This window comes from Rhinolophus sinicus, linkage group LG11, assembly GCF_036562045.2.
Source record: "Rhinolophus sinicus isolate RSC01 linkage group LG11, ASM3656204v1, whole genome shotgun sequence".
Taxonomy (NCBI): Eukaryota; Metazoa; Chordata; class Mammalia; order Chiroptera; family Rhinolophidae; genus Rhinolophus; species Rhinolophus sinicus.
Window position 1 is genome coordinate 21,435,889 of NC_133760.1, and position 24,366 is coordinate 21,460,254.

The window sequence follows — 24,366 nt, forward strand, 5'->3', positions numbered from 1 at the left end:
CCACTGTTCCCACCCCCGTCCAGGCCACAGTCCTCTCGTGCCTGGAATGCTGAACAGACCCAGGTGCCCTACTTCTGTTTTACACTGAGTATCACGAGTTATATTTTAACAGTAAAATCAGATTTTACCACTCTCCTGCTTAAAGCCACCCGAGGGCTTCTTACTAAATTGTAAATGTATGAAAACTTATGGAGTGCTCATCCAGGGGTCTGCAAATTTATTCTGTAAGGGGCCAGATAAAGAATGAATGCGCACACACACACACACACACACGCACACACAAGTATATTTATTTTAAAAATATTCTAAATATTTTAAAATCTATCTATCTATATTTCTATATATCTATATCTATCTATGTATATGTAGTATATATATTTGGCTTTGTGGGACATATAGTCTCTGTCCCAACTCCCCAACTCTAGCCACATTGTGTGAAAACAGCTACAGTCAATGCTTAAGCATTGCTCGTGTTTAAATGGGTAGGGTTGTGTTCCAATAAGACTTCATTAACTTTATTAAAAAATACAGACAGTGGGACAGATTTGGCCCATGTCCCATTGGTTGCTGACTTCTGTTCAAAACGACCTTGCACTTGCACGTCTCCTTGCACTCACCTGGCCGTCTCCTTTTTGCTGACGTTCTCCCACCGCACTGGCCTCTTCTCTGTCCCTCCCTCTGTCATTCCTGCCTCAGACCTTCGCACTTTCTGATCCCTCTGCCTGGAACATCCTTGCTCAATACCTTTTCTTCTCACTGGTCGCAGCTTAAATGTCACCTCCTCAGAGAGGTCTTCCTTGATAGACTTGTCAAAACCCCGCCGTACACAACGTGTTAACACATTACCTGGCTCATAGAAGCTGCACAATACATACTGGTTGAATTATTTTGCTGAATGAAATGGTCATCAGGAAATGATTTGCAGTAAGAGTGTCCCTGAAATTATACCTGGTTAATGCCACTGCGGACCTGCCACTCTGTTTTATTCCTCTGTAGCACTAAACGTTCCTGGACTATTCAGAGTGGATCCTTAGGTACCAGGGATGAATTTCAATGGCATCGACATCTGCCATATGCTGTGCCATAACACCTCAAGGACTTTTTCACGTTCATTTTGCAGGTGCTTGATTGTCACCTGATTTCCATTTTGGCTGGAAACTCCCATCAGATTTCTTCTTTCAAAAGGATGTAGAATGACCCCTAAGTTTCGGAAGCTAATAATGCTTCTTTACCCTCCCTCTGCTTTCTAATTTTATTTTTTTAAGTTAATGGACACATGTTTATCATATTATTTTTCAATATTTGATGTCACAAGTCTTTCTCTCTTCTAAATGGAGAGTGACAGAGGGATGGCTTCCAGCTTGAGTCTAAAATATATTCAACAAATGAGTGGGGCAGGACTACCAAGGGTTTTGTTTTTACAAGGGCATAATGTCCACGAGCTCAGGAGCCCTAACTTTCCAGCTCACCAGGTTATCCACAGTGCCTGGAATGCAAAGGTCTGACGTGAAGGAGCATGAGAACGGATAACTGGCAGAGGGAAAGAGACGTGTAGGCTGGCCAGGAACAAAGACTTCATAATTAGACAGAAGAGTGATTCGAAAAACAATGTGGCATCTGTCTCTTGAATTGGTCTCCAACCCCGCAGAATCATATATGAACTGAGGTGGAGAGAGGACTATGAATAAAAACGAGAAGAGCTGTTTTCAAAGTCACCTGCATTAAAGATGAGATACACAATTCTACCGGTAGGGGATCATTTTAACAGAATAAAGGCGTCCAGGCATTCTCCCCTATCTCACTAAGCTCTGTGGTATCTGGAAGGCTTCAGTGGACGAGCACCAGTGGTATAATACATGAAAAGGCATCCATCAGAGAGGGGTGGGGGTAGAAAGGACGGAAAAACCTAGTGGCTATGACAAGTTTTTGACTGGCTTGGTTTGGAGCCCCTGTAAGACCTCACCTGGGAACCCCCAGACATGGGTAGGAGCAACTTGGTGGAGATTCAGTTTCTTGACCAAAGTGTAGGTACCTAACACCTTTGACACACTTTATTTCTGGAATTTTCCCTTTGGGACGGGGTCTATGATTGGATTACACAACTCTTTCATAAATTTGGCTTTATGATCAACTGCCCTGGAGTGATTCACAACATAATTCAAGTGCTGCCTAATCCATTCTGAACGACGCTGCAGCACGCTAACAGCACCTGCTCCTCCTGGTCGATATCTAGAGTGAAGCATTTCACAGCCCACAGCTACCGCTAGTGAAATGACCACAGAAACATGGAGGTACTGGATTTAATCCAGGAAAACAAAAACAAACAAAAATGTCCATGAGTATGCTTAGATGTGAACACAAAAACTATTGTGTCTTCATGCGTGAACTTAGCCAAGATACAAATATAATCCTCTGATTAGAAGCACACCCCCAAATACATTAAAATGTAACAAGCATATCCTCTATCCCATCAATCCCACTTGCATGTATTTATACTGAAGAAATTGTCATGCAAATAGGAAGAGATGTGTCCTCTCCTGTAGAATTGATTACAAATATGGAAAAGCGAGAACAACCTAAATCAATAGGGAATTGGCTAACTAGATAATGGTAGCTCCACACACTAGCTATTTAAAACAATGATGTAGCTTGATGTTTACTGATTTTCAAAATGCCTTTAGGACCCTGCAGAGTGAAGAAAGTGAGTCACAGATAAGAATGTAGTTTCATTTCTGTAAAACTGTGCCTGTGCATCCCTAGGTGTAGAGACCCACAGACAGCCCAGAAACTCTGCTCAGCAAGATGTCTGGTGCTTTTCTCAGGATGGTGAGATTTGAGGATGAATACACTGTTCACTTAAAAAAAAGCTGACAAAAAGCTGAATTACTTTGTTTTAAAAAATAATCTACTTAAGGAAACAACCAACCAACCAACCAACCAAACAAACAAACAAAAAAACAAAACTGCCATGTGCCTAATATTCCAAAATCCCATGGGATTGGCTGGGATAGTTGAGAATGGAAGAAACTACGATATAAAAGTCCAAAAATACCAGCGAGGGAAAACCGGACAGTTGGTGGACTGAAAAGCCACATTGCCGTTGCTGCAAGAAGTAAACAAGTGACAAGAAAAGGGACTTCACTTCTAGGTCAGACCAACAAACTCAGCATTTATCCTGAGCTAGGTCTCAAATACCAACCATCAAATATCACAACCATCTCTATTTAGACCAAGCTGTTTTGGAAAATAGCAACTGCCAAGCAAAGCTGAGCTCTCAGGACAGGCATTTGTCCCAAAGGCCATTTGATCGGCTGTTTTTCCTCATATCTGGCATGGTACGACTTGTTTAAAAATTAAAGTAACTGCATCTTGAAGAATGGAAACACAGGTAGATCCCAGAGGAAAAACAAAGGTCAAAAACCCCAGTCTCCTCACAGCACCTCGACAGAGCCTAGATTCCACCTCTCCTTGGATCATGCATCCTTGGTGGGCACCTTGGAGCACTCACCACATTTCAATTCTCATTTATATGGCGCCAGTTTCCCTGCTTGGCTACAAATGCCAGGAGGGAATAAGCGGCGTCTGGCAGGCCGACAGCTATGCCCTTGGACCTTAGGACAGTGCTGGTACAGAGTAGATGTTCAATAACGTGACTGGACGAAAAAAAATAAAGGGAGCAAGAGAAGAAGGGAGAGCAAGAATCCTGGGGCTCTCAGACGAGACAAGGCGACGATGGAGCTGCTCATCTCTGCTTCTCCTCAACAGCCTCAGGAAGAAGTGTGAGCACACATCTCAGCAACGGGTGTCTCTTAAGAGTCAAACAAGGCGCGTCTAGGTCCTGACCCCTAATTAAAGAGAATGATCAACAGCACATCCATCTTTCTCAGTCATGAAGTTTGGGGACTGAGATATTCCTCCCACTGCCTCCTTCCCCTGACCTCTCTCAGAGCTGCCCCACCTGTCCCGGTGGTCGGTGCTATTCTCCCAGCTGCCGCTGCTGACATTCAAGGCAGCCAAAAGCACGGAGGGAGGAGCTGAGGCCAGCCCAACCACAAGCTCCTGTACCTTGCTAGAAGTCTGCTCCTGAGCTGCTGAAAGCCACTTTGCCCAGTTTCAAAGCTGGCTGAAAGTGCCTGGAAGTTAAAGTCCCTCTGGGGACAGCTCTGATGGGCGTGGGGGATGGGTATCCCAGCTCCCCTGCCCCTGGGCTGAGATAATGTTAATATGTGTGTTTTATGTCATTTCCTGGACCTCCTCCCCACCTTAAGGGCTCAAGCTCACAACTGCCCACTCTGGTAGCTGGCTTATTGTGGCATTTCAGGTTGGCTGGTTTCCCTTCCCTGTAGTACTCCTCACTTGGCATCCTGCACCTCTCAGGTAAACCACCCGCCTTCCATCCTCACCTCAGGGTCTGCTTCTAGAAGCCCTGCACGCCATTTCTCATGGTTAGCCCTTCTCAAAGGTGCCCAGAGGATTACCAGTGGCAAAACACTGGGCACTGGGGAGTTGGTGCCAGCCGGTACTGTGGGGCCCTGGCATGTGTGCCCTCCAGGAACTTCAAGTTTCCCAGCCCTCTGTCCCCTACTCATGAGGTCTTGGCATGCCTCAAGCATTCAGAAAACACCAGATCACATGGAGCTCTGGCTGGCCCCACAGAGCAGCCAGGGCCGGGCTTGGTTCCATCAGTCAATGACTTGTGACTGTACAAAAGGAACAGCAGATAATATGCAAAGTCCGAAGACCATCATTTTCTGTTGATCTTCCTTCATCCAGTAATGATTCCACAAAATATTACCCTGGAGTTTAGTTTACTGCTGAGCAGCTGACAATGGTCTCCTGTCTACACATACAGAAAAATACAGGTGACCTTCTTCTGTGATAGATTGGGTCTGATGGCATCCAGGTACACTGGAACATGAAAATGATACTTGGTTTGCTGGGAGATGAATGTTCCTTCACACAAACTGCATGTCCCTTTTGCCTTCCCTTTCCTAAGGGGTACGCTGCTGGAATAATAATGGAAGCATTAGCAACACATTGGCATTTATGCTTATTATGTTTATATTTATTATGTTCTAAGCACTGAGTAAAGCACATTGTCTCATTTAATCCTTGCATATAGTTTTCAAGGTGAGGTACTATTATACACCCACCCCATCGACCTGTAAGGTGATCGAGGCTTCTAGAAGGTTCAGTAACCTGCCTGAGGTCTTACCTTGTTAAGGAGCCGTGCAGAGCATCAAAGCCAGCTCTAGGCTATAATGCTACGTGCAGCAACAGCTACGTCATTTGCAGGGCTCAGTGCCAAAGGAAAATGTAAGACTCTTTGCTCAACAATTATTAAGAATTTTAAGATGGTGATGGCAAAGCATAATACCTACCATGGGGGCCTTCTGAGAACGGGGCCCTTTGGAGCACAGGGCTGTGGGAGGCCAGACAACTCACACCCCATGAAGCTGGTCCTGGTTATGGGGACTCAGAGGGAGATGAAGTGAGTGAGGACAAGGGCCCCATGTTGAACACTGTTCAACCCTGGAGACCAAGCAATAGCTCACATATATTAAAAGTGATTCAGTGAGCCTGGCTATTTGGTCAGAGAGCTGGTCACTTTCTGTCAGAAGCTAAATCAGTTCATCTAATAAAACTGCATAAATATTTCCCCCCAGCTGGGCTTGCAAAGGGTCCATGGTACAGAATGTGAAAGAAAGTGGTCAACTCCACTGTGGCACATGGGAAAGAGCCTGTGCCCTGAAGCCCAAGATATAACACCAGATTCTGCCTCACCCATCAGCTTGTGATGTAGGGCAAGTTCCTGGACCTCTTCGAGGTTCAGTTTTCTCAGATGTCTGATAGGGAAAATGGTATCTACGTTTTAGGGTAGGAAACGGTATAGTGGAGGAAATGGTACAGTGTATAGAAAGGCCTCAGAACATAGTAGGTGCTCATTAAATGCTACAATAGTTTAATGGTTGTTTTCAACATGAAGGTTGTTGGACAGTTGAAAGAGCACAGGATGTGAAGGTAAATGATACAGGTTGAATACTGAACGCTGCTGCTCCCACCATCTATTATTTGTAGGAACTGGGCAAAGTCATTGAATTCTTTCCCGGGTCAGCACCCCTTTCTGAATAATGGACGGGTCCACAGAGGATTCTACGAGCCCCAAGTGATCAGGGCATTATGGAACAGAAGAGACGATAATTTCTACAATGGGTTTGTTGTTATAACTTATAAGTGGTTTAGGTTGGGGGTGGAGGGCTGGAAAAGGGATAACATCTCCTTTCCCACATTCCCACGGTTGTCATGGATGCGTTAGGGTCTTCTTGCCCGAGTTCTCCTACAGGGAGCTGAGTAATCTAAGTGATTATTCCCCTCAAAGTTTTCCACAACATTTCCACATTCTTAACCCAAAATATGACTGACTCTATTCCAATGACTGCTTTTCAGTCAAACCAAGAGGCTATTGAAAAAGGAAACAATGATTCAGGCCAAATTCCACATTGCTGGAAGAAGATACTCCATACTGATATCCAAGCCTTTATGTAATTTTACAGGGTAATTCCAATAATAAATAGAAGTTTGAGATGGTTTATGTTTTGCTGCAGATGCGTCCACCCTCACCCATTTGCTTTGTGCTTTGAGAAATTCAATGTACATAAAGGATTCTACTTTTTGTTGAAAACATGACATGCATATAAAACAATAAATTTGAAATTCTTTCTGAAACTTTAAGGTAGGGCAAAGTGGGAGGAAAATTGGACAGCGTCTAATCATATACGCACCTAATATACAAAGATATGCACATGCTCACAGCCACCTCAAATGTCACCATTGTCATTTACATTTAGAATACTTTTCCAGCCCATCTTGAATTCTAGTCACTCCTGTACAGTGTCAGGGCACCACAGATGGAAACTGAGAATCATTTTTCTGCTCTGCTCAAACTCCAGCCTCTGTAATAGCTTTCCCCATTGGTTCTACTAACTTGTTCTGAATATCAGCTTGTTTAAGATTTCTGTAAACGTCAAACCCAAATCCCAGGGTCTCTCTCACCAGAAGCCATCTCTGCAACAGAAGCAGCCTCCTGAGAAGTATCTTGGGCAGTTCTGCCCTGAAGTTGTCTGATCCCCCTGCCCCTGCCCACTCTCCATCGGTCCATGGCTGTGATCACTCTGCCTCCACCCATTTCCCCCAAATGCCCTCTGGCACGCACAGGGGATTGCCTCTCCTTTTTACAGACACATTCAGATCTCAGAAGGGAGAGGGTCTCCTGCCCCTGGGGATCTGATGTAGTGCACAGACACCCAGTTCCTTGAAGCTGAAGGGAGGATTTAGGCATCTTGCATAGAATTATTCACCTGGTAGTCTAGGCAGGTTACCATGACAACACTTCCAGAGCCTCATGTATCTACGTGTTATTGATACATCCCATCAATTCAGCCAAGGGGGCAAAAATAACCAGGCAAAACAGTTCAGCAGCTTCCATCTCCCGTCTGTACTGCTGAATGACTCGTTTACTTATTTGTTTTGGCACAATCTAGACACAGCCACAGTGGTGCACTTAATACGACGCCTTTTTCACTCAAAAGGAGTTTAAAGCTTAACATCAAAGTCCAGCCTTATAATAGGGAATTTCCTACTTTGTTCTTCACTTTCTCACGCATTCTACTTAGAAGTGACTTCTGCTGCTGGTCACAGAATGCTTTAATTAGCATGTATTGGGCCAGAAAAGGGAGCTATAAATTGTTAAAACCTTCTCTGACAGAAAGGTTAAACGTGGGCAAAAGATAAAAGGGGCCTCTGTAGAAACTCTTGAGTCATTTCCATAACAGTAGGTACAAGTATTTCCAGAGAGAGAAATAAAATCTCTTGCCTTCGGCCCTTTGAGTGAAGACAAAGGTTTCTCCATGCACATCTTCTAAGGAAAGGGAAAAGTAAAAAAGTCTACCTGTTTATTCCAAAATGATTCTAATTAAAAGGCAGTTATGGGAAGCTGGCCGTGGAGACCTGAATTTTCTTCACAGCTCCACTGTACCTGAACGTTCAGCCTGGGGGTCTCACAGGGGTGAGCTACATATTTCCATAATGTTCGACATGAACCACGCGGTGGAGACTTAGATGTCAGTCACCCTGGAAAGATCACCTTCACAGACAGCGGGAGAGGTTTTCATCGCTTGCCACACCCACTCATGTTCTGAGCTGCATCTTTCCAGCTCTTGCTTCTATCCAGGGACATGACGTCAGGGTTGGTGTACACCAACAAGATGCCGAAGTGGGCATAAAACAGCCTCTAGAGGCTCCAAAGATCCGAGAATGCCACTTCCCAACCATCATGCTGACGAGGAGCCCACTTAACATACCTGTAGGCGACCCTTCCATGACGTGGCCCACGTAGGGGCCTTCCTGAAAGATTGGTCGGTTGTCATTCTGATCAATCACAATGACTTCCAGAGGCACTGGCCCCTCCAGGGTTCTGCCGTTGGCATCAGTGGTCTCCACAAACAGCTATTGGAGCAAAGAGATCGGGGGAGAGACGGTATTAATTCATTATGAAAATTGAAGTCAGGTTCTCTGGAGAAAATAGGTTATAGCTGCAATTTTATGAGCCCTTGGCAATCTTCAAATTTTGGTCTCGATGGATAGTCAGTGGGACTAGAATAGAAACTAAACATTAGAGAATATAAGACAAAGACCCATTCATGTTAGGTCCCTGTTGGGAAATTTACAATTAATTCATCAATCTGCAAAGGAAGTTCAAGGAAGGAAGGAAGGAAGGAGGGAGGGAGGGAGGGAGGGAGGGAGGGAGGGAGAGAGAGAGAGAGAGAGAGAGAGAGAATTCACAATTAGCCATAGCTGAGAAAATATGCTTACATTGTTTCTGTTTTTCCAACATCATTTTGCTTACAAGGAATGTTATGCTAATAAAAATAATTGACTAAGCAGTTATGAACAGATTACATTAAGAAATAACTGAAAGTGTTTATGGTAATATTTAGGAGAAATTCAGGTCCCTAAGTATGGATAGAGAGCTTTCCTGAGACAAGGAAGGCATTTGCTGGGGTCCTGAATGAGACCCCAGGATCCTTGCCCACCAGGCCCTTATTATCTATGGGGGAATTTCATAATCCCATGAAACATTTCCATATAGAAAGAACTACCTTCAGCTCTGGAGGAAGAAGAAAATAATAGCATAAAAACACCGGCTTTATTGTTTGCCTTGGTAACAGGGAATAATGTCATGGCATTTCCAGTGTAACCTTATGCTTTCATTTTCTGAGCCTAATTCAGCTTTGATTGAACTCGGCGGTGACAATAACACTTCTCCTTGGATATCAGTGGTGGTCCTGGCATTGGAGGTGGTTGAGTATTTCAGACAGAAAAGGGTCTTTGCAGCTGGAATCCCAGTGCATCATTAAAAACACCCATTATTAGGAAGAATAACCAATATTATCCAGTGTTCTACTATATTAACTTAATTGAACCTCACAGTAACTACGACTCTTTTGTGAGGACGGAATGGAAGCAGATAGAGGTTATGTGGTAGAGTCCAGATATGACCCCATGAGGTCAGCCTCATCTCAGTTCACATTGTAACCACTATAAACAACGTGTCTAAATCACTTAATGTCGTCACATAGTATGTCTCAAGAACACTACCTGCTGCTACTGTTGCTGTTATTGTTATCAACACTAGTGTAAAAACTAGCCCAAATTAGGAAAATAAAAGAGAAACACTTTTGTCACAAAGCACCACGACGGAGATGGGGTCATCGCTGGTATCCTCCCTTTGGGAAAGTGGCATGACAAAATTCAACAAAAGCTATGAAGAATTCTTGCGCTTTGTTCCATTTGGATACTGCTCCTGGTTCTAGGTGAGTTAGGTTTTACTACATATATAAAAATATTCACTGTAGTGTTATTGCTAGTAATATCCACTAAATGTGCAGTGAAAGAAAGAGTTGAATGAATGTTTGGCTAACAACATGCTAGAATATAGCCATTATGTAAAATCATTATTAAACCTATTGATCTACTTAGAATATTATGTGAAAATACGCAAAATACCATGTGCAGCACACGTACGTAACATACACCTATGGACAGAATGTGAATTTAGTAAACAAAAATGAAGCCAGGTATGCTTGGGTAGAGAAATGTGTTTCTCATTTTTTTCTTTAACATTACTTCATCCTTTCACTAGCAGATTTACACACACTTTCATTTTGGGGACAGATACAATAATGCATGTGTACCTTAATAAGAAATTAAAGGGGCAGAGCCTTTTAACAACTGCACACAAAGATCTTAAAGAGAGTTCACTTTTATACTTTTATGCTGCTTTTTAAAATTACCATGAGAATACTGCTGAACAAAGGAAATCAAAACAAAGCCTTGGGGGAATTTCATGCAATAATGAAGGTTTGGCCTTTTGTCCTTCTCCCAAAATAGCCAAAGGCTCAACTTTCACTTAACCCAAACCTCTACATCTAAAGACACCACATAGCTTGAATCTGAATCTTAAACTTCCCGTTTGTGCAGAAACTGGTCCCCATACTTGGAGAGACCAAAGAAACAGGCAGACTACTCCAGACTGGGAGTTGGTAAGTTTCATAAGCAAGACTTGTACTGGGTGACAGCAAGACAAATAGATTTCCGTGCCTGTCCACCAGAATCTTAAAAGTTTATGCCTTTAAGATTTAACTGGACTCAGTCACATATACTCTCTAGCTGGCCTCAATAACACCTTACTCGCTCAAGGCTGTATCCTTGAAAAGAGCTCCCACTGTGGGAATAATGGATATAATGTATATTCCGAGGTCAGAGGATGGGGTGAGGAGCTTTGGCTGCCTGGGTCCAGCTCGTGGGTCAACTGGTGGTCACATCCTCTTGATGACCTCCTCCAACACTTCTATATTCTATAAGACTTGGGCAGTATAAGAAGCCACAAATAGGATGAAGAAACAGGATTCACATTTCCCAAATATGCAAATATATTATAGAACTGGGAGGGGCAGACTCCAGATCCATCTTAATATCATGTAAAGACAAACAGACACTAAGGGGATGTAATTGGTTAGGATGAATGAAAAATGTTACAAAACCAATTGTACAAGCAGACAACCTGATAGCCTTTTATGTTAGACTACTATCCAGAGTTTGACTTCTGGATTTTTCAGTGGAAAACAATATTGTTGGAAGCTAAGACCTTTGGAACAGCATTTCAAAATAGCAAAATGCTCTTAAGGGGCATTTGTTCATTTCAAAGTCAATGTAACAAAAATTCATTGAGTACTTACTACATGCCAGGCTCTACACTGAGTAATCCATCTGTTGGATAGCCATTAGATAACAGAAAGGACATTCTGGCATGAAGAGACAGATGATAAGCAATGTAAAATACATGAATAAGATCATTTCAACTACAGATCAGGGATATGGAGGGATGAAACAGGTTGCAATATTAACGCTATACTATCCAACATGGCAGCCATTAGCCACATGTGGCTATTTAAGTTAAATAAAGATAAATAAAGTAAAAATCTAGTTCCTCAGTTGCACTAGACATAGTCAAGAGTTCCATGGCCACATATAGATGGTGGCTACCATATTAGACAATGCAGATACAAAATCTGTCTGCCATTGCAGAGTGCTACTGGATTCCAAAGCACAGGGCTGGAGAGGAAGGGGGGGTGTGTGTGGGAGAGAGAGAGAGAGAGAGAGAGAGAGAGAGAGAGAGAGAGAGAGAGAGAGAGAGAGAGAGAAAACCTATTTTAGATAAAATAGTTTAGAAGACTATATGCAACTCTCAGGCCCTGCCCAGAAGCTACTTATTGCTGAAGGAACATTTCAACTGAGATGGGAATGACAAGAAAGCAGAAGGACCCAGCCAGGCAAAAATGCACGGAGGAGTTCTAGACAGCAGGAAGAGCAAGTGGAAAGGTCCCAGAGTTGGCATTACATTACAGATGCTATTGGTATAAGAGCAAGTCAAATAACTGGGGGTCCCCTCAAGTCCAATGGAGGGGACTGAAGTTTATCCTGCTGTAACATCCTTTGCAGAAACAAGTTGGGCAAAGTGAGAAAAGAGGGCTGATTCTCTGTGACTTGCTGGGTAAGCAGAGTGGAGGGAGGGAAAACGGTATCAGGCTTGTTCCTAACAAAGGAAAACATAGTAGACTGAATAAAATATATGATGGGGAATGCCAGTGCTTTAATAAGTAGTCTATGCAACTTTCAAAAGGCATATTCATAACGCGGATGCAAATTAAGCACATAGATATGTGAGAAGAAGTTATTAGTAAATGCAGTCTTAGCTATCACCCAATCACTTACTACAAAGAAATCTGACATTCTAGTGAGTTTTCACGATGGTTCTCACATGAAGGTCAGATCCACAGCTAGTGAATGCTAAACTTTCTGAAGCAGGGCCCTTAAATTTCACAGGGTACCTGCAGGATCAGAGAATAAATGTTCAACGGTGTTCTCGCCTTCCTCCCTACTTAATTGAAAATACCCCCAACACACCGATCCTTAGTCTGAAAAGACTGGAACAATGTTCGTTTCTTTTGGGTCATAACCTATATTCTAGGGGCTGTGTTTAGGTCGCCAGAAACAAACACTGGAATGCATCCCAACGGGGCCATTCTAATGCCTGTTCTTTATGTTTGAAGTGAGATGTCACTTAGTGGAACCGGCCATGAGAAAACCAACAGGTAGCCATTGGCTGAATGTAGCAGAATAATTGCTCAGAGGAAATGGAAATCAACCAGCTTCTCACTGACGATTTCTCTACCACCTTCTAGGACTTGAGGGTTTCTGTTCTTAGTTTGAGGGGTTGATCTTCTCGGGAATAACGAGGGGTGACATATAAAAAGGTCTACAGTGGAACCAGAAAGAGAGCAGATGCTCAATAAATTACATCTAGAAGCAGTTGCCCAAGTTTCCTTTGCCAGGTGGTGCCTAATAATGTATTCCATCAGGTAGCCTTAAAAAGTTGTACATTTGACCAACCTCTGTGTTGTGTGTCCTAGGACCTGGCTATTCAGAGTACAGTCAGGGGACCGGCGACACTGGCATCTCCCAGGAGCGGGTTGGAAATGCAGACTCCCAGGCCTTGCCCAGAAGCTGCTGGGGCAGCGCCTGCATTTTGTCCCATCTGCAGGGGATTCAGGCGGACATTCCTGTCTGTGCAGTGCTGCACAGTGACGCAGGGATTGCACGTGGAGGCCCAAGGGCCTTGGAGACGTTGGGAACGACATTCCCAGGTCCAGACGCATGAAAATCACTTCCAAACAGAAGGCAGCGTCGTCCCACCTGCTAGGAATCCAGTGCACTGCACTTGGACCCATTCGTGACTCCCAAACACACAGGCCAGGAAGGGTAGATGTTTTCTCTGGCTCAGTCTGGAGCAGCCTTTGTACAGACACACAGACACGTGCATATACAGACACACATCACACACACACACAGACATTCATACACGTAACATACAAACACACAGACACAAAAAACACGCAAATACACACCACGTACATAACATACACACAGAGATATAAAACACGCGTAGGTGCATTTTACATAAAAATCAATTTTTCCAATCTTCTGGTATTTGTGCGTAATGAACACTTAAAGTCTGATCACTTTCTGTCAAGTTGTCAAACAGGAAAGTCAGAAGAGAACTGCTTACTAATTGAAAAGTGAAAAGTTGCAGAAAACAAAGGAAAAGAGGAGGCCCTGGAGGTGGGAACCTCCCAGCGGATGGAGCAGGAGGGTAGGGGCACTGAACTGCCTTAGCCCTGGTGTGACTTTTGGGTCTCAACCCTGCAGTACTGTTCTCCCCCAGTAAGATGGAATAACCTGGGAGGGGTGACTGATGGCGCTTTATCATTTAGAGGGCCTGGGTCATCTAGGGAACTTGTTAGGAATGTAGCTTAAACCAGCACCGAGAGATCCTGGGGTTGGGGTTCCTTGCCCATATTTCAGGAAGCTTAGCCCATCATGGAAGGGACATAGAGAGACCACTGGCATTGGGAGCAGTGGAGGGGAGCCCTGCTGGGGGGCGGGGCACCCACCCTGAGAGCCTAAGTAGAGGACTGGGAGGAGTTGGGAGTGAGCAGAGGACCTGGATTCAGGAGACCATGTTCAGTCCTCGCGAGGTACCAGACGGGGGCTGTGAGCCAGACACACATCTCTCTGCACCTTAGTTTCTATATTATTATTAGGTTGGTGTAAAAGTAATTGCGGTTTTTGCACGTTTTAACCTTTTAAACCACAATTGCTTTTGCACCAACCTAATACTAAGAGCCTCCCACTGCGGCCGCATCGGCTCTTAGTGCAGGGTAAGGAAAACAATGTGTACACGTGTCTGCTCTCAGGCAGGTGCTGAAGTTAAACCCAGCTCTTACCACCCAGTTTTCAAAGGGCCAGCCTTGGGCTTCGCTAGAGAATGTGGAACTATTTCATTCATACATTTAAAATGATTTAATTAAACTATTCTTAAAAGGTGTTATAAGAGGCAAGAATTTTTCAGGCACTAGAAAGTATGATCAATGCAGTTGTATGTTTATCATTTTGCTCTAAACTTTGTCCAGATGGCTTCTGAGTGTCTGCTTTGTCTCTCCCAGGGGCGAAAGCAGAAACTCAGAAGCCATCCTCTTCCTCACATGAAGGCTTCTCTCCTGTCCCTTGCCACCCTGTCCACGCTCCTGCATCTCACTGAAATCCACCCTCTTTTTCACCTCCATCCTCACCTCCTGAGATTAGCTTCTGTCACCTCTCACCAGGGCCACTGCCACAGGCACCTAATGCGTGTCCCTGTCACCATGGCTCATTGCCACAATCTGTTCTCCAAGGGCTCTGTGATGGTTAATTGAATGGGTCAGTTGACTGGCCCGGTGTGCCCAGAGTAAACGTCATCTCTGCACGTGTCTGTGATGGTGTTTCCAGAGGAGACTAACGTTTCAATCAGTGGACTCAGTAAAACAGACCCCCCGCCCCACCGTTGGGTACAGATCATCCAATTGATCGGGGGCCTGAAAAGAACCAAAGGCACAGGAAGAAGCCATTGGCTCCTTTTTCTTCCTGCCCGATTGAGCTGCGACATGGATCTTCTCCTGCCCTCAGCGTTCCTGCTTCTCAGGCCTTCGGACCTGGACTAGCTACAATGCCAGTGGCTTCCCTGCTTCTCAGGCCTTCGGACTCAAACTGAATTATGCGGCCAGCTCCCCCGGGTCTCCAGCTTGTAGGTGGCCGGTCGTGGGTCGTCTCAGCCTCCATAATTGTGTGAGCAGATTCCTTATGACACATCTCTTTATGTAAATATGTATATTTACATATCTTCATGTTATATATTTGTATTAATATTTATACTCTATATATTTTCATAATATTTATATAGCTCCCACACATTTGTAGTTACAAAACCGTCATGGGACGTAAAGTAATACAGTCAATGATATGGTAATAACTATGTATAGTGCCAGGTGGGTACTAGGCTAGTCAGGGGGATCACTTCTTACATTATATGCTTAAATTATATAACCAGTCTGCTGTACACCTGAAATTAATATAAAGTAACGCTGAATGTTAACTGTAATTGAAACATTTTACAAAAGGGGGAAAAGGTAAAGGGGACTAAGAGGTCCAAATTTCCAGGTATAAAACAAATATAGTCAATAATGTAGTGAGAATATAGTCAATCATATTGCGATATGCTACTACGGTATCAGATGGTTGCTGCACTTATCACGGTGATCACTTCTTTAGGTATATAAATGTTGCACCACTGTGGTGTACACCTGAAACTGATATAATGGTATATGTTAGCTATATTTTTTAAATAAAAAAATATTCGTATATGTCCTATTGGTTCTGTTTCTCTGGGGGAACACTGGTCAACACAGAATTCCAGGGTATCTTTTCAAAATTGTAATTTCTTTATGTCACCCCATGATGGACACCTCCGGATCATGTCTCATCATTCTTAGGATAAACAACACATTCTTTTACTGTATAATTTGACCCAGCCCCCTTCTCCAAACTCATTCCACATCACCAGAGATCCCCTTTGTTCCTTATTATCATGCCACACCGATCTTTTTTTCGATTCTTCCAACTCATCTCACTCCTTCCTAACACAGTTATTGTCCCATGCGACCCTCCTAGCAAGCACGAGCTTCCTGTCATCTGTCCCCTCTTAGTCCCTGTTCCTACTTTAGATCTCAGCTCAGATGGCAGTGGCAGAGAAGCTCCTCATTACCCCTCCGGACTAGCTAGGGCAGCCCTGGTTTACCCCCCTGTAGTACCAGTGTCTTCCCTTCCTCACTTTTCTCATAATCTGTAATTGCTTATTGACTAGGGTGACAATTTGGCTCATGTTTGCCTCTCTGTGTGGCCCCAGGGGGGCAGAGCTGTTGCCCACCGGCAGACCCCCCAGGCCCAGGCGGACACCCAATGCCTGGCACATAACAGGCGCCTGATTTCATATTCAGCGCATAAGGCCCTCTGCTGGAAAGCAAATGACTCTTTAAGAGAGCGGAGTCCAAAGTTTTGGCCTCAGCTTTGGCCATCTTCCCTTTCTCTCCATCCCTGGCACATGAGAGCAGACAGTCCCGATTCCACTGACCGCCGGCCAGTTGACTCTGTGCCGTCTTAGTTCATGAACAACAGTGGTGAACAACACCCAAGCACACTAAATTGATCACTTGCTTTTTAAGAGAAGGGAACTAATATTTATTGGGTGTCCAATGGCTGGGCTTTTTATGTGTTGTCTCATTTGGCTCAAAACAACCTGAAGAAACCCCCACGGCGGTAAAACTCAGAGAATCTTAAGTACCTGTGGCTTTGGGATCTTGCTGGATCCAAAGTCAGGTCTGACTCCAAAATGCATGCTTTCCCCATTATGCTCTTCCTAATGGCTAAATATTTTTTCATGGACTTTTCTTACACTTTTGTTTCATTCGCTTTACTAAATGTGTCATCTACTGAATAGTTTTGCTTTACATTGATTGCTATGTTTCACCGTCACCTCACCTGAGGCAAAATTATCCACTAATTTAAGGGTATGGTGAGCTTATGATAAATTTTTCCTAACACACTTGAAAAACACTGTGAGCTCTGTGTGTTATATAACTCCCTGACACAATGACAGTATCTGCCGGGCTACAACATGTCCCCTTTGGGGGATGTCACACATTTTCTGAAAAGTAAATTACAAAAGTTGTCCTTTTTATACATTTAGCTCTCAAATGACCATGATGAATAGGATGGGGAGGGGGACAGGGTATGCGAGACACCCCTAATCTGTTGAAAGCAAAACTCCTTTATTTGAGGGTGTAGACATTGAAGGTACTGCATGGATGTGAGCTAATCGCCGCCCTTTGGGGGCCATGGGAGGTGGGCACTAAATGTGTCATCCACTTAATAGTTTTGCCTCTCATGTCTTAATAAATATTAGTTCCACTCCCCTAAAAAGCGAGGCCAGTAGTGCTGGTCTCCTGAGCCTTGTATGCAGGAGGAGAGAAGCCTTGAGTTCTGAAATAGGGAGGAGGTAATGAGAAACCATGGAGCCAGAGTGGAAGCTAAACTGCCGGGGTAGCTTTAGCTAAAGCATGCGTGTGGGGTCCCCTTGGCCACCCTTCCCAGCCTCCCAGCATCTATTCCACTTCCATGTCTCAGGGGTAGAGGTGCAAACCATTAAGTCACAATTTGTAAACTGATGACTCTTCAAACCAATTAATGCATCATTAAAATGGAGATGGGCTGTACACACTTCATAGACAAGCATCCTTTAAAAAAATAAAAAAAACAGGAACATAATGAACCGAATGACAAAGCATGCACCAGCACACTGGCCTTCAGCATCACAACAAACTATTAACATCTTGCCCTTCCTTTGGCTCATCTTCTCAACTGCTTATGAAAGACACAATTTAGTCAGACAACATTTGACGCTGTGATCTAACCCAACGGGATGAACTGATGAAAAACAAAATGTGCTGCAAGGTTTTTTGGGTGAAGGCCAAATTGAAGAAGCTGCTCTTAAAAGCCAATATTTTTTACAACCTGAGGTGACCCAAGCAACATATGTCAAACCCGGATCAATGGAATAAGAAACAAAGCACGACACGCACAGTCTATAGACTCATGAGTCATTTTGAAATAAAACAATTTAGAAAACATTTCGACCTTTTTGAACTCTGATGATTCTGCTGCAGGCCAAATATTCAAATGAAACAACACATGCGGGCACGCATACAGTAAATTACTTATTTAAGATGACGTATTAATAACTGGTTATCAGTATACTGTGCGTGTGCACGAGAGCTTTTCAGCCACACGTTTTCTGATCACATAAAATGAAGAGAATATATGAGCTATGACTATAACATAACGTGACTCAATTTCTCATTTGGACATAGATAAGATGTCTCCTACCCAAACGACTGTGTTCTTTCCAAGTTACCACCTCGGGACACCACAACATGTCCTGACATGGATGCTGTGATTTGTACCATCTCTGAAACGACTCTTCAGGAACTTCTATCGGACCAGTTTAAAAGGCACCAACAAAGATGGGTCTCATTCCTTTCCTTCCAAATATCTTTTGCAAAAGAGAATAGTTATAATGCTAGAAACGCAAAACGATAACTGAATGTTCACTGTACACAACAGAGGTACACGTAGGCCTAACAACTATGGGACATCTCCCGTTAAACATGACTCTATGTTCAGACATAGAGACTCACACAAAACCTTGAAATACATATAAAAAATAAGATGCCAACATTTGCCTGCGTGGTGGACAAAGATAAAGAAAAGATGAGAGCCAAAGATTGTGAAAGTGCTGTGACATAAGCACCAGGTTCCACGCTAGTAGAAATTCAACTTGATACAATCTTCCCAGAAGGCAGTTTGGAAGTGTGTCTTGAGAACCTCAAAGACATTCACAGATTAAAAACAAACAAACAAAACATCTGTAAAGGTTCGGTAGAACTAAAGAAGCCCACAGAGCTTTTCATGCAAGTATGCCTTTAAAAGTTTACTTATAACTGATGATTTCCTAAAGGTTGAGAGTGGTTGGAAGATTTTTTAAAACAGTATTTTCCACTCTGGATATAATGTTTGTTGTGATAGGAAAGAAAAAGAAAATGATAACACTTATCCTGACTTATTTGATTAATGTGAAACTTAAATTGCCCTTACTTTCTGCACCTGAGTTCTTACATTTTAATTAATATAGTATCACATTCATTCATTATAGACTCCTTTGGTAGAGACTTACGTATTCTGCATGTAGATGAGAATATGCTCATGACCCAATTAGCTCATAAACAACTCGAAGGCAGGAACACTGTTTTCTAGGTATTCCTTCTATACCTAATTAAGGGCCTTGAATAAAGAAAGCATTGATTGATATTTTTACTGCCTTTTTGTTTGCAATTCTCACAGCCTCCTCAGCTCCCAACATCTCACAAAGATTCGAACAAGGCATCTCTACCGAAGACACCCTCACTGATCACGGAAATTACACTAGACTTGGAATCAGAAAGCCTGTCTTTCAGTTTCAGCTCTGCTACCTATCGAGTGGCTGTGGTTGGCAAAATCTTCCCCATGGTTTTAAAGCCCTAATCCCGGAACCCATGGTATGTTAGGTCACATGGTAAAGGGGGGTTAAGGTTGCAGATGGAATTAAGGCTGCCCATCTGCTAACCTTAAAATAGAGAGTTTATAGCCTTGATTATCTGGATGCGTCCAAATGTCATCACCAGGATGCTTGAGAGAAAAGGCGAGAACAAAGTCTGAGTGATGGATGGAAGAAGGCACTTGAGCAGCCATGGCTGGCTTTGAAGTTGGAGGCAGAGGCCATGAGCCCAGGAGTGTGGGATAACACTAGAAGCTAGAAAAGGCCAGGATCCTCCTTTCCAGCCTCCAGGAGTGTATGCAGGCCTGTTGGTACATTGATTTTAGCCCAGTGAGAGCCATGGTGGATTCTAAACCTACAGATGTGCAAGAGAATAAATCTGTGTTGTTTTGAGTCACTGCATTTGTTACAGCAGCAGCTGGAAATTAATACTGGGGCCATACACGTAATATTGTGGCCACATGATCTAGTGTCCAAACTGGAACACATTTTAGAATGTAAGGTGGGACTATTAAAAATGAAGCCTAAACAACAAGCACAGACCAAGACTGTCTTAGGCAAACCTGGCCAATGGTGAGTTTTTCTTATTAAGTGACTTCAGCTTTCACGGATCAGTTTTTACATGTAACAAAGTTGTTTAGAAAACTACTCTCTCTCTTCTTTTTTTTTTTTTTTTTTTGGTTAAAAGAATAAAAAAGATAAACAAGCACATGTAGCACAATTCCCAGCACCTAGGGAATTCTAAAAAATGTTTGTTAGATCAGAGAAGGATTTGGTGACTTTGGCAGTCATTCACTCCCAACAGACCTTTATTTAGACTTTTGAAAAGGTGGATGTAGTACCCTCGTTTCAATTCCTATTTATCAGTCATTACCCTTCTGAAATTGCTTTTCTATTACCGAAATCCAGATTTCTCTTTGACACCAATCAATGCATTTCAAGTTATTTTTCTCAGCTTTATTCATTTGCCAAAGTTGAATTTCATTATGAACCAGCTCCCGAAGAGTTCCCAGGGAAAAGATACTTTTAGCCTTCTGTAACCTTCATTTACACAACTCTGTGTAATCTCCCCCTCGATAGACTGGATGTAGTGTTTATAGCTCTCGCTAAAAAATGACCGAAGGGGCAAGAAAAGTTTCATACTTGTTAGATGATTAATTAAAGATCTTGATACTATGATCAAATGTTCTTTGAAAAAGCTTGCACTGCTTAGAGCTATAGTATTTCCTTTGTCAATTGGAAGTTTTATTTTTAAAGTCTGTTTTCCCCCAAAAAATGAAAACATTTTTTCCCTTATGTATGTATGCATGCTCACAACCACACTGGACTGTGAGGGCATTTTCTATTTAACTTTTGATTAATTAATAAGTAGCTTTAGTTATGTGGAAGAAATCTATGTAGATATTCAAAATAATTTTATTTAAGTAGCTTGGGTAAAGTCTCAGTGAATATCTTCGACCCCCAAGAGGGGCACAGGCTGAAAATTTTAATTGGTTCACATAAAATTTATATAAATCATTCCAGTAGATGTTGGAATTATGCCAGATTCATTAAGGATATGTACAAGGGCTAAGGGGATTTTTGTACAAAAATGAGAAATACAGTACTTTTGAAAACAAAGCTGTAGGATAAAATTTCTGAGGATTTTATTTTTACTTGCTTTTCTTCCTCTCCAAAAGTGAAATTCAGAGGAAAAGAATGAAATGTAATACATTTTTTCTTTTTATTTTACAGAACTAAAGTCATTTTGTTAAGTACTAAAATGTGTTTTATAAAACATGTTCTCCAAAAATTAAGGTTGATGTATAAAAATTTAAAGTATAGCCTATAAATTCCAGGTGGATTAAAGTATTTGGAGAAAAAAGCCATTGAATATTTATGAAATAGAGTAGGGAAGGTCTTTCTAAACCAACAATGAAGGCATAACTTATGTGAATTATTGAGAGATTAAACTATTTAAGTGCACATTTTTATAGGACTAAAATAAACAGAAAACTGAGAAAAATATTTATACTATATAAAACAGAGACTTACTATTCTGAATATAAAAAGAGCTGGTTAAAAATCAATGGAGAAAAAAACAACAAAAAATAACAAAACAAGAAAACAAAAAAGCAATTAAAATGAAAATAAGACAGTTTTTTGCTTATAAGGTTGCCACAATAATTTAAAAAACCTACTAGTCAGTATCCAGCAAACTTGTGAGGAAAAAAATCTCATTAGGGAGACCACCTCAGGGATGATGTAGATGCCTGATCACTGCACTGTACACCTGAAGCTGAAGCTGAACAACAGTGAATGTCATATATATATATAGTTACAAGAAGTGGAGCACAGCATTAGGAAAGGAATAGAGGCAGTGGAAATATAACGGCTGTACGCGATGTCAGAGGGGTAGTAGATTGGGGGAGGGAGGTTATCCCTGTGTGAGGGATATAAATGATAAATGTCTAACTATTACTTTGTTTTGTACACCTGAAACTAATTTAATAAAAACATCTCATACGTTACAGATGATATTAAAACATATTTCGGAAGTGTAATTGGTCAGTATGCATTACAAGCCTTGAAAACATGCAGTTCTACTCATAAAAATTTAGCTTAGGGGCTACATGTGTGTGCGGGGGGAGAAACGTGTTTAGTAGCAGGTATATTCATTTCAATATTACTTAGAAATAGAAAAATTTACAAACAACACCATGTTCTAACAGAATATTGATGAAATAAACTACGGCAAGTGCATATAGTAGAATATTACATTACAGAAACACTTTAGGGAATAGAAAAATACATTAATAGCATGGTGTTCATGATATGAAAATATCTGATTGCAAACTAGTATGCACTATATATGCAATTTTGAAAAACAGACAAAGGCATTACAGTATGAAGATTATACTAAAATATTAATAGTGGTTTTATTGCAGGTGATTTTTTACTTTGCTTCTCTACAGTTTTCTAGATTTTCTATAATGGGCATTATGTTAATTTTAGAGTTAAAAAGAATCTGTAAAATTTACCTTAAAATCGCAGCTTATTCAGACTGACTACAGACTGGCTACAGTTTATCACAAATGGGGGGGCTATAGGAGTCTGCTAAGCTTTAGGATATCTAGTCTCGTAGTATTGATGATAAATGGGAAATAAGCGGACATCAGGTATGTAAGAGACCACCTGTAGGACACACAGGTGGTCTCTGATAGTAGGATAGCAGGATTATAGTAGGATACTCAGTGGCTGGCTTTTTCAGTCTTCTCTGATTTTTGGATAAAAAAGAATCTCACTGCACTCGACAGCATTTTGTAATATGGAACTTGGTCTCATTAGCTTTATTTTCTGAACCGTCACTGTTATCAGTGTGCATTTTCTCTCACTGATACATTCTGAGAACCATGAAAGAGCTGAGGTTCCACGTGTGGACTTTATAGATTCAGGGAGACTTGGCTTCAAGTCCCAGTTTTACCCCTTGTCAACTCTGTGATTTTAAACCTACTCAGTTGTTACCTTCTTACACTCTCAATGTCCTCATCTTTAAAATGGGAGCGTGGGCTCTAACTCACAGGGTTGTTGTGAGATGAAATACATGATGGCTGTAAAGCATTTAGCAAAAACACTTGGCATATAACCAGTACCAAATAAATGGCAGCTGCCAGTAGCCTTAAAGTATTTTGTGAAGCGAGAAAACTACCGCTACAATGTCCCACTGCTGACCTGAGTTCGTAATATCAAGTACCTAAGGAAAGTCTTTGACACGTTGCAGACGCTGCTGCTAGGAAATGGAAGCACAGGTGAAATCAAGAAGAAAGGTCAGCTTCTTGGTGCCGAGTCCCCTGTTCGGATGGATCTCCCAGCTCGGTCCTTCCTGCCTTACTCCCACCCCGTGCCCAGAGCCAGTGTGGTCTGAAGAAGGCCATCAGTGCCCAGCTCCAGGCCCACTCTCTGGGGACTCAGCTCTGAGGTGACCTCATGGTTTTTCTAACCCTCCTCAAACGTCCAGGTCCCCAGCTCTGCTATATTGGTCCCATTGACTGGGCTTTGGGCTGCCCTAGCCCTGGGTGCACCTAACACTGTGGGAGAATCCCTTAGCACTTGCCTCCATCCCTGCACCAGTTTCTCCTTTGGGACAATGCCTAGGATTCCTTGCCCTTCCAAGTATGACTTTATGAGCCTCCCTTTCCAGACGGGGGTCCCCTCTTTCAGCTTCACGCTCTAACCTCAAAGGCAGTGAGGGAAATGCTTGCTTTTTAAACTGTTTATTCTGACATAGTTTTCTTTTTTTTATTCACATGCAGGTGTACGAAATCAGAGATGCCATATACTGTACCCAGTTTCCCGCAAAAGTAACACCTTGCAAAACTGTAGCGCAATATTGCACGCGAGGCACTGACATCCGGGTAGTCCTGAGTCTTACCGGATGTCCCAGTTTTATTTATACTTGTGTGTGTGTGTGTGTGTGTGTGTTAGGTTGGTGCCAAAGTAGTTGCGGTTTTTGCAGTTATTTTTAACCTTTTAAACCGCAGTTACTTTTGCACCAACCTAACATTTAGTTCTCTGCTTATACCCATCACGTCAATCAAGATACAGAACAGTTCCATTGCCAAAAGTGTCTCGTGTTGGAGACCAATGCTTTCAACATTTTAAGTTCTACCCCACTTCCGGGTATACACCCAGAAGAAGTTACAGCAGGGTCTGGAGGAGATATTCGCACACCTACGTTCACAACA

The 24,366-nt window shown here is 42.4% G+C and overlaps 1 protein-coding gene across 1 annotated transcript in view; it reads right to left on the reverse strand.

The window, feature by feature from the left end:
* The window catches only part of CDH13 (cadherin 13), a 984,505-nt gene that overhangs the window by 357,325 nt on the left and 602,814 nt on the right, over positions 1-24,366 (reverse strand). Inside the window, exon 6 of the mRNA XM_019743731.2 lies at positions 8,361-8,505. Within this exon, the coding sequence (XP_019599290.2) occupies positions 8,361-8,505 (145 nt within the window). The remainder of the gene's footprint in view (positions 1-8,360; positions 8,506-24,366) is intronic.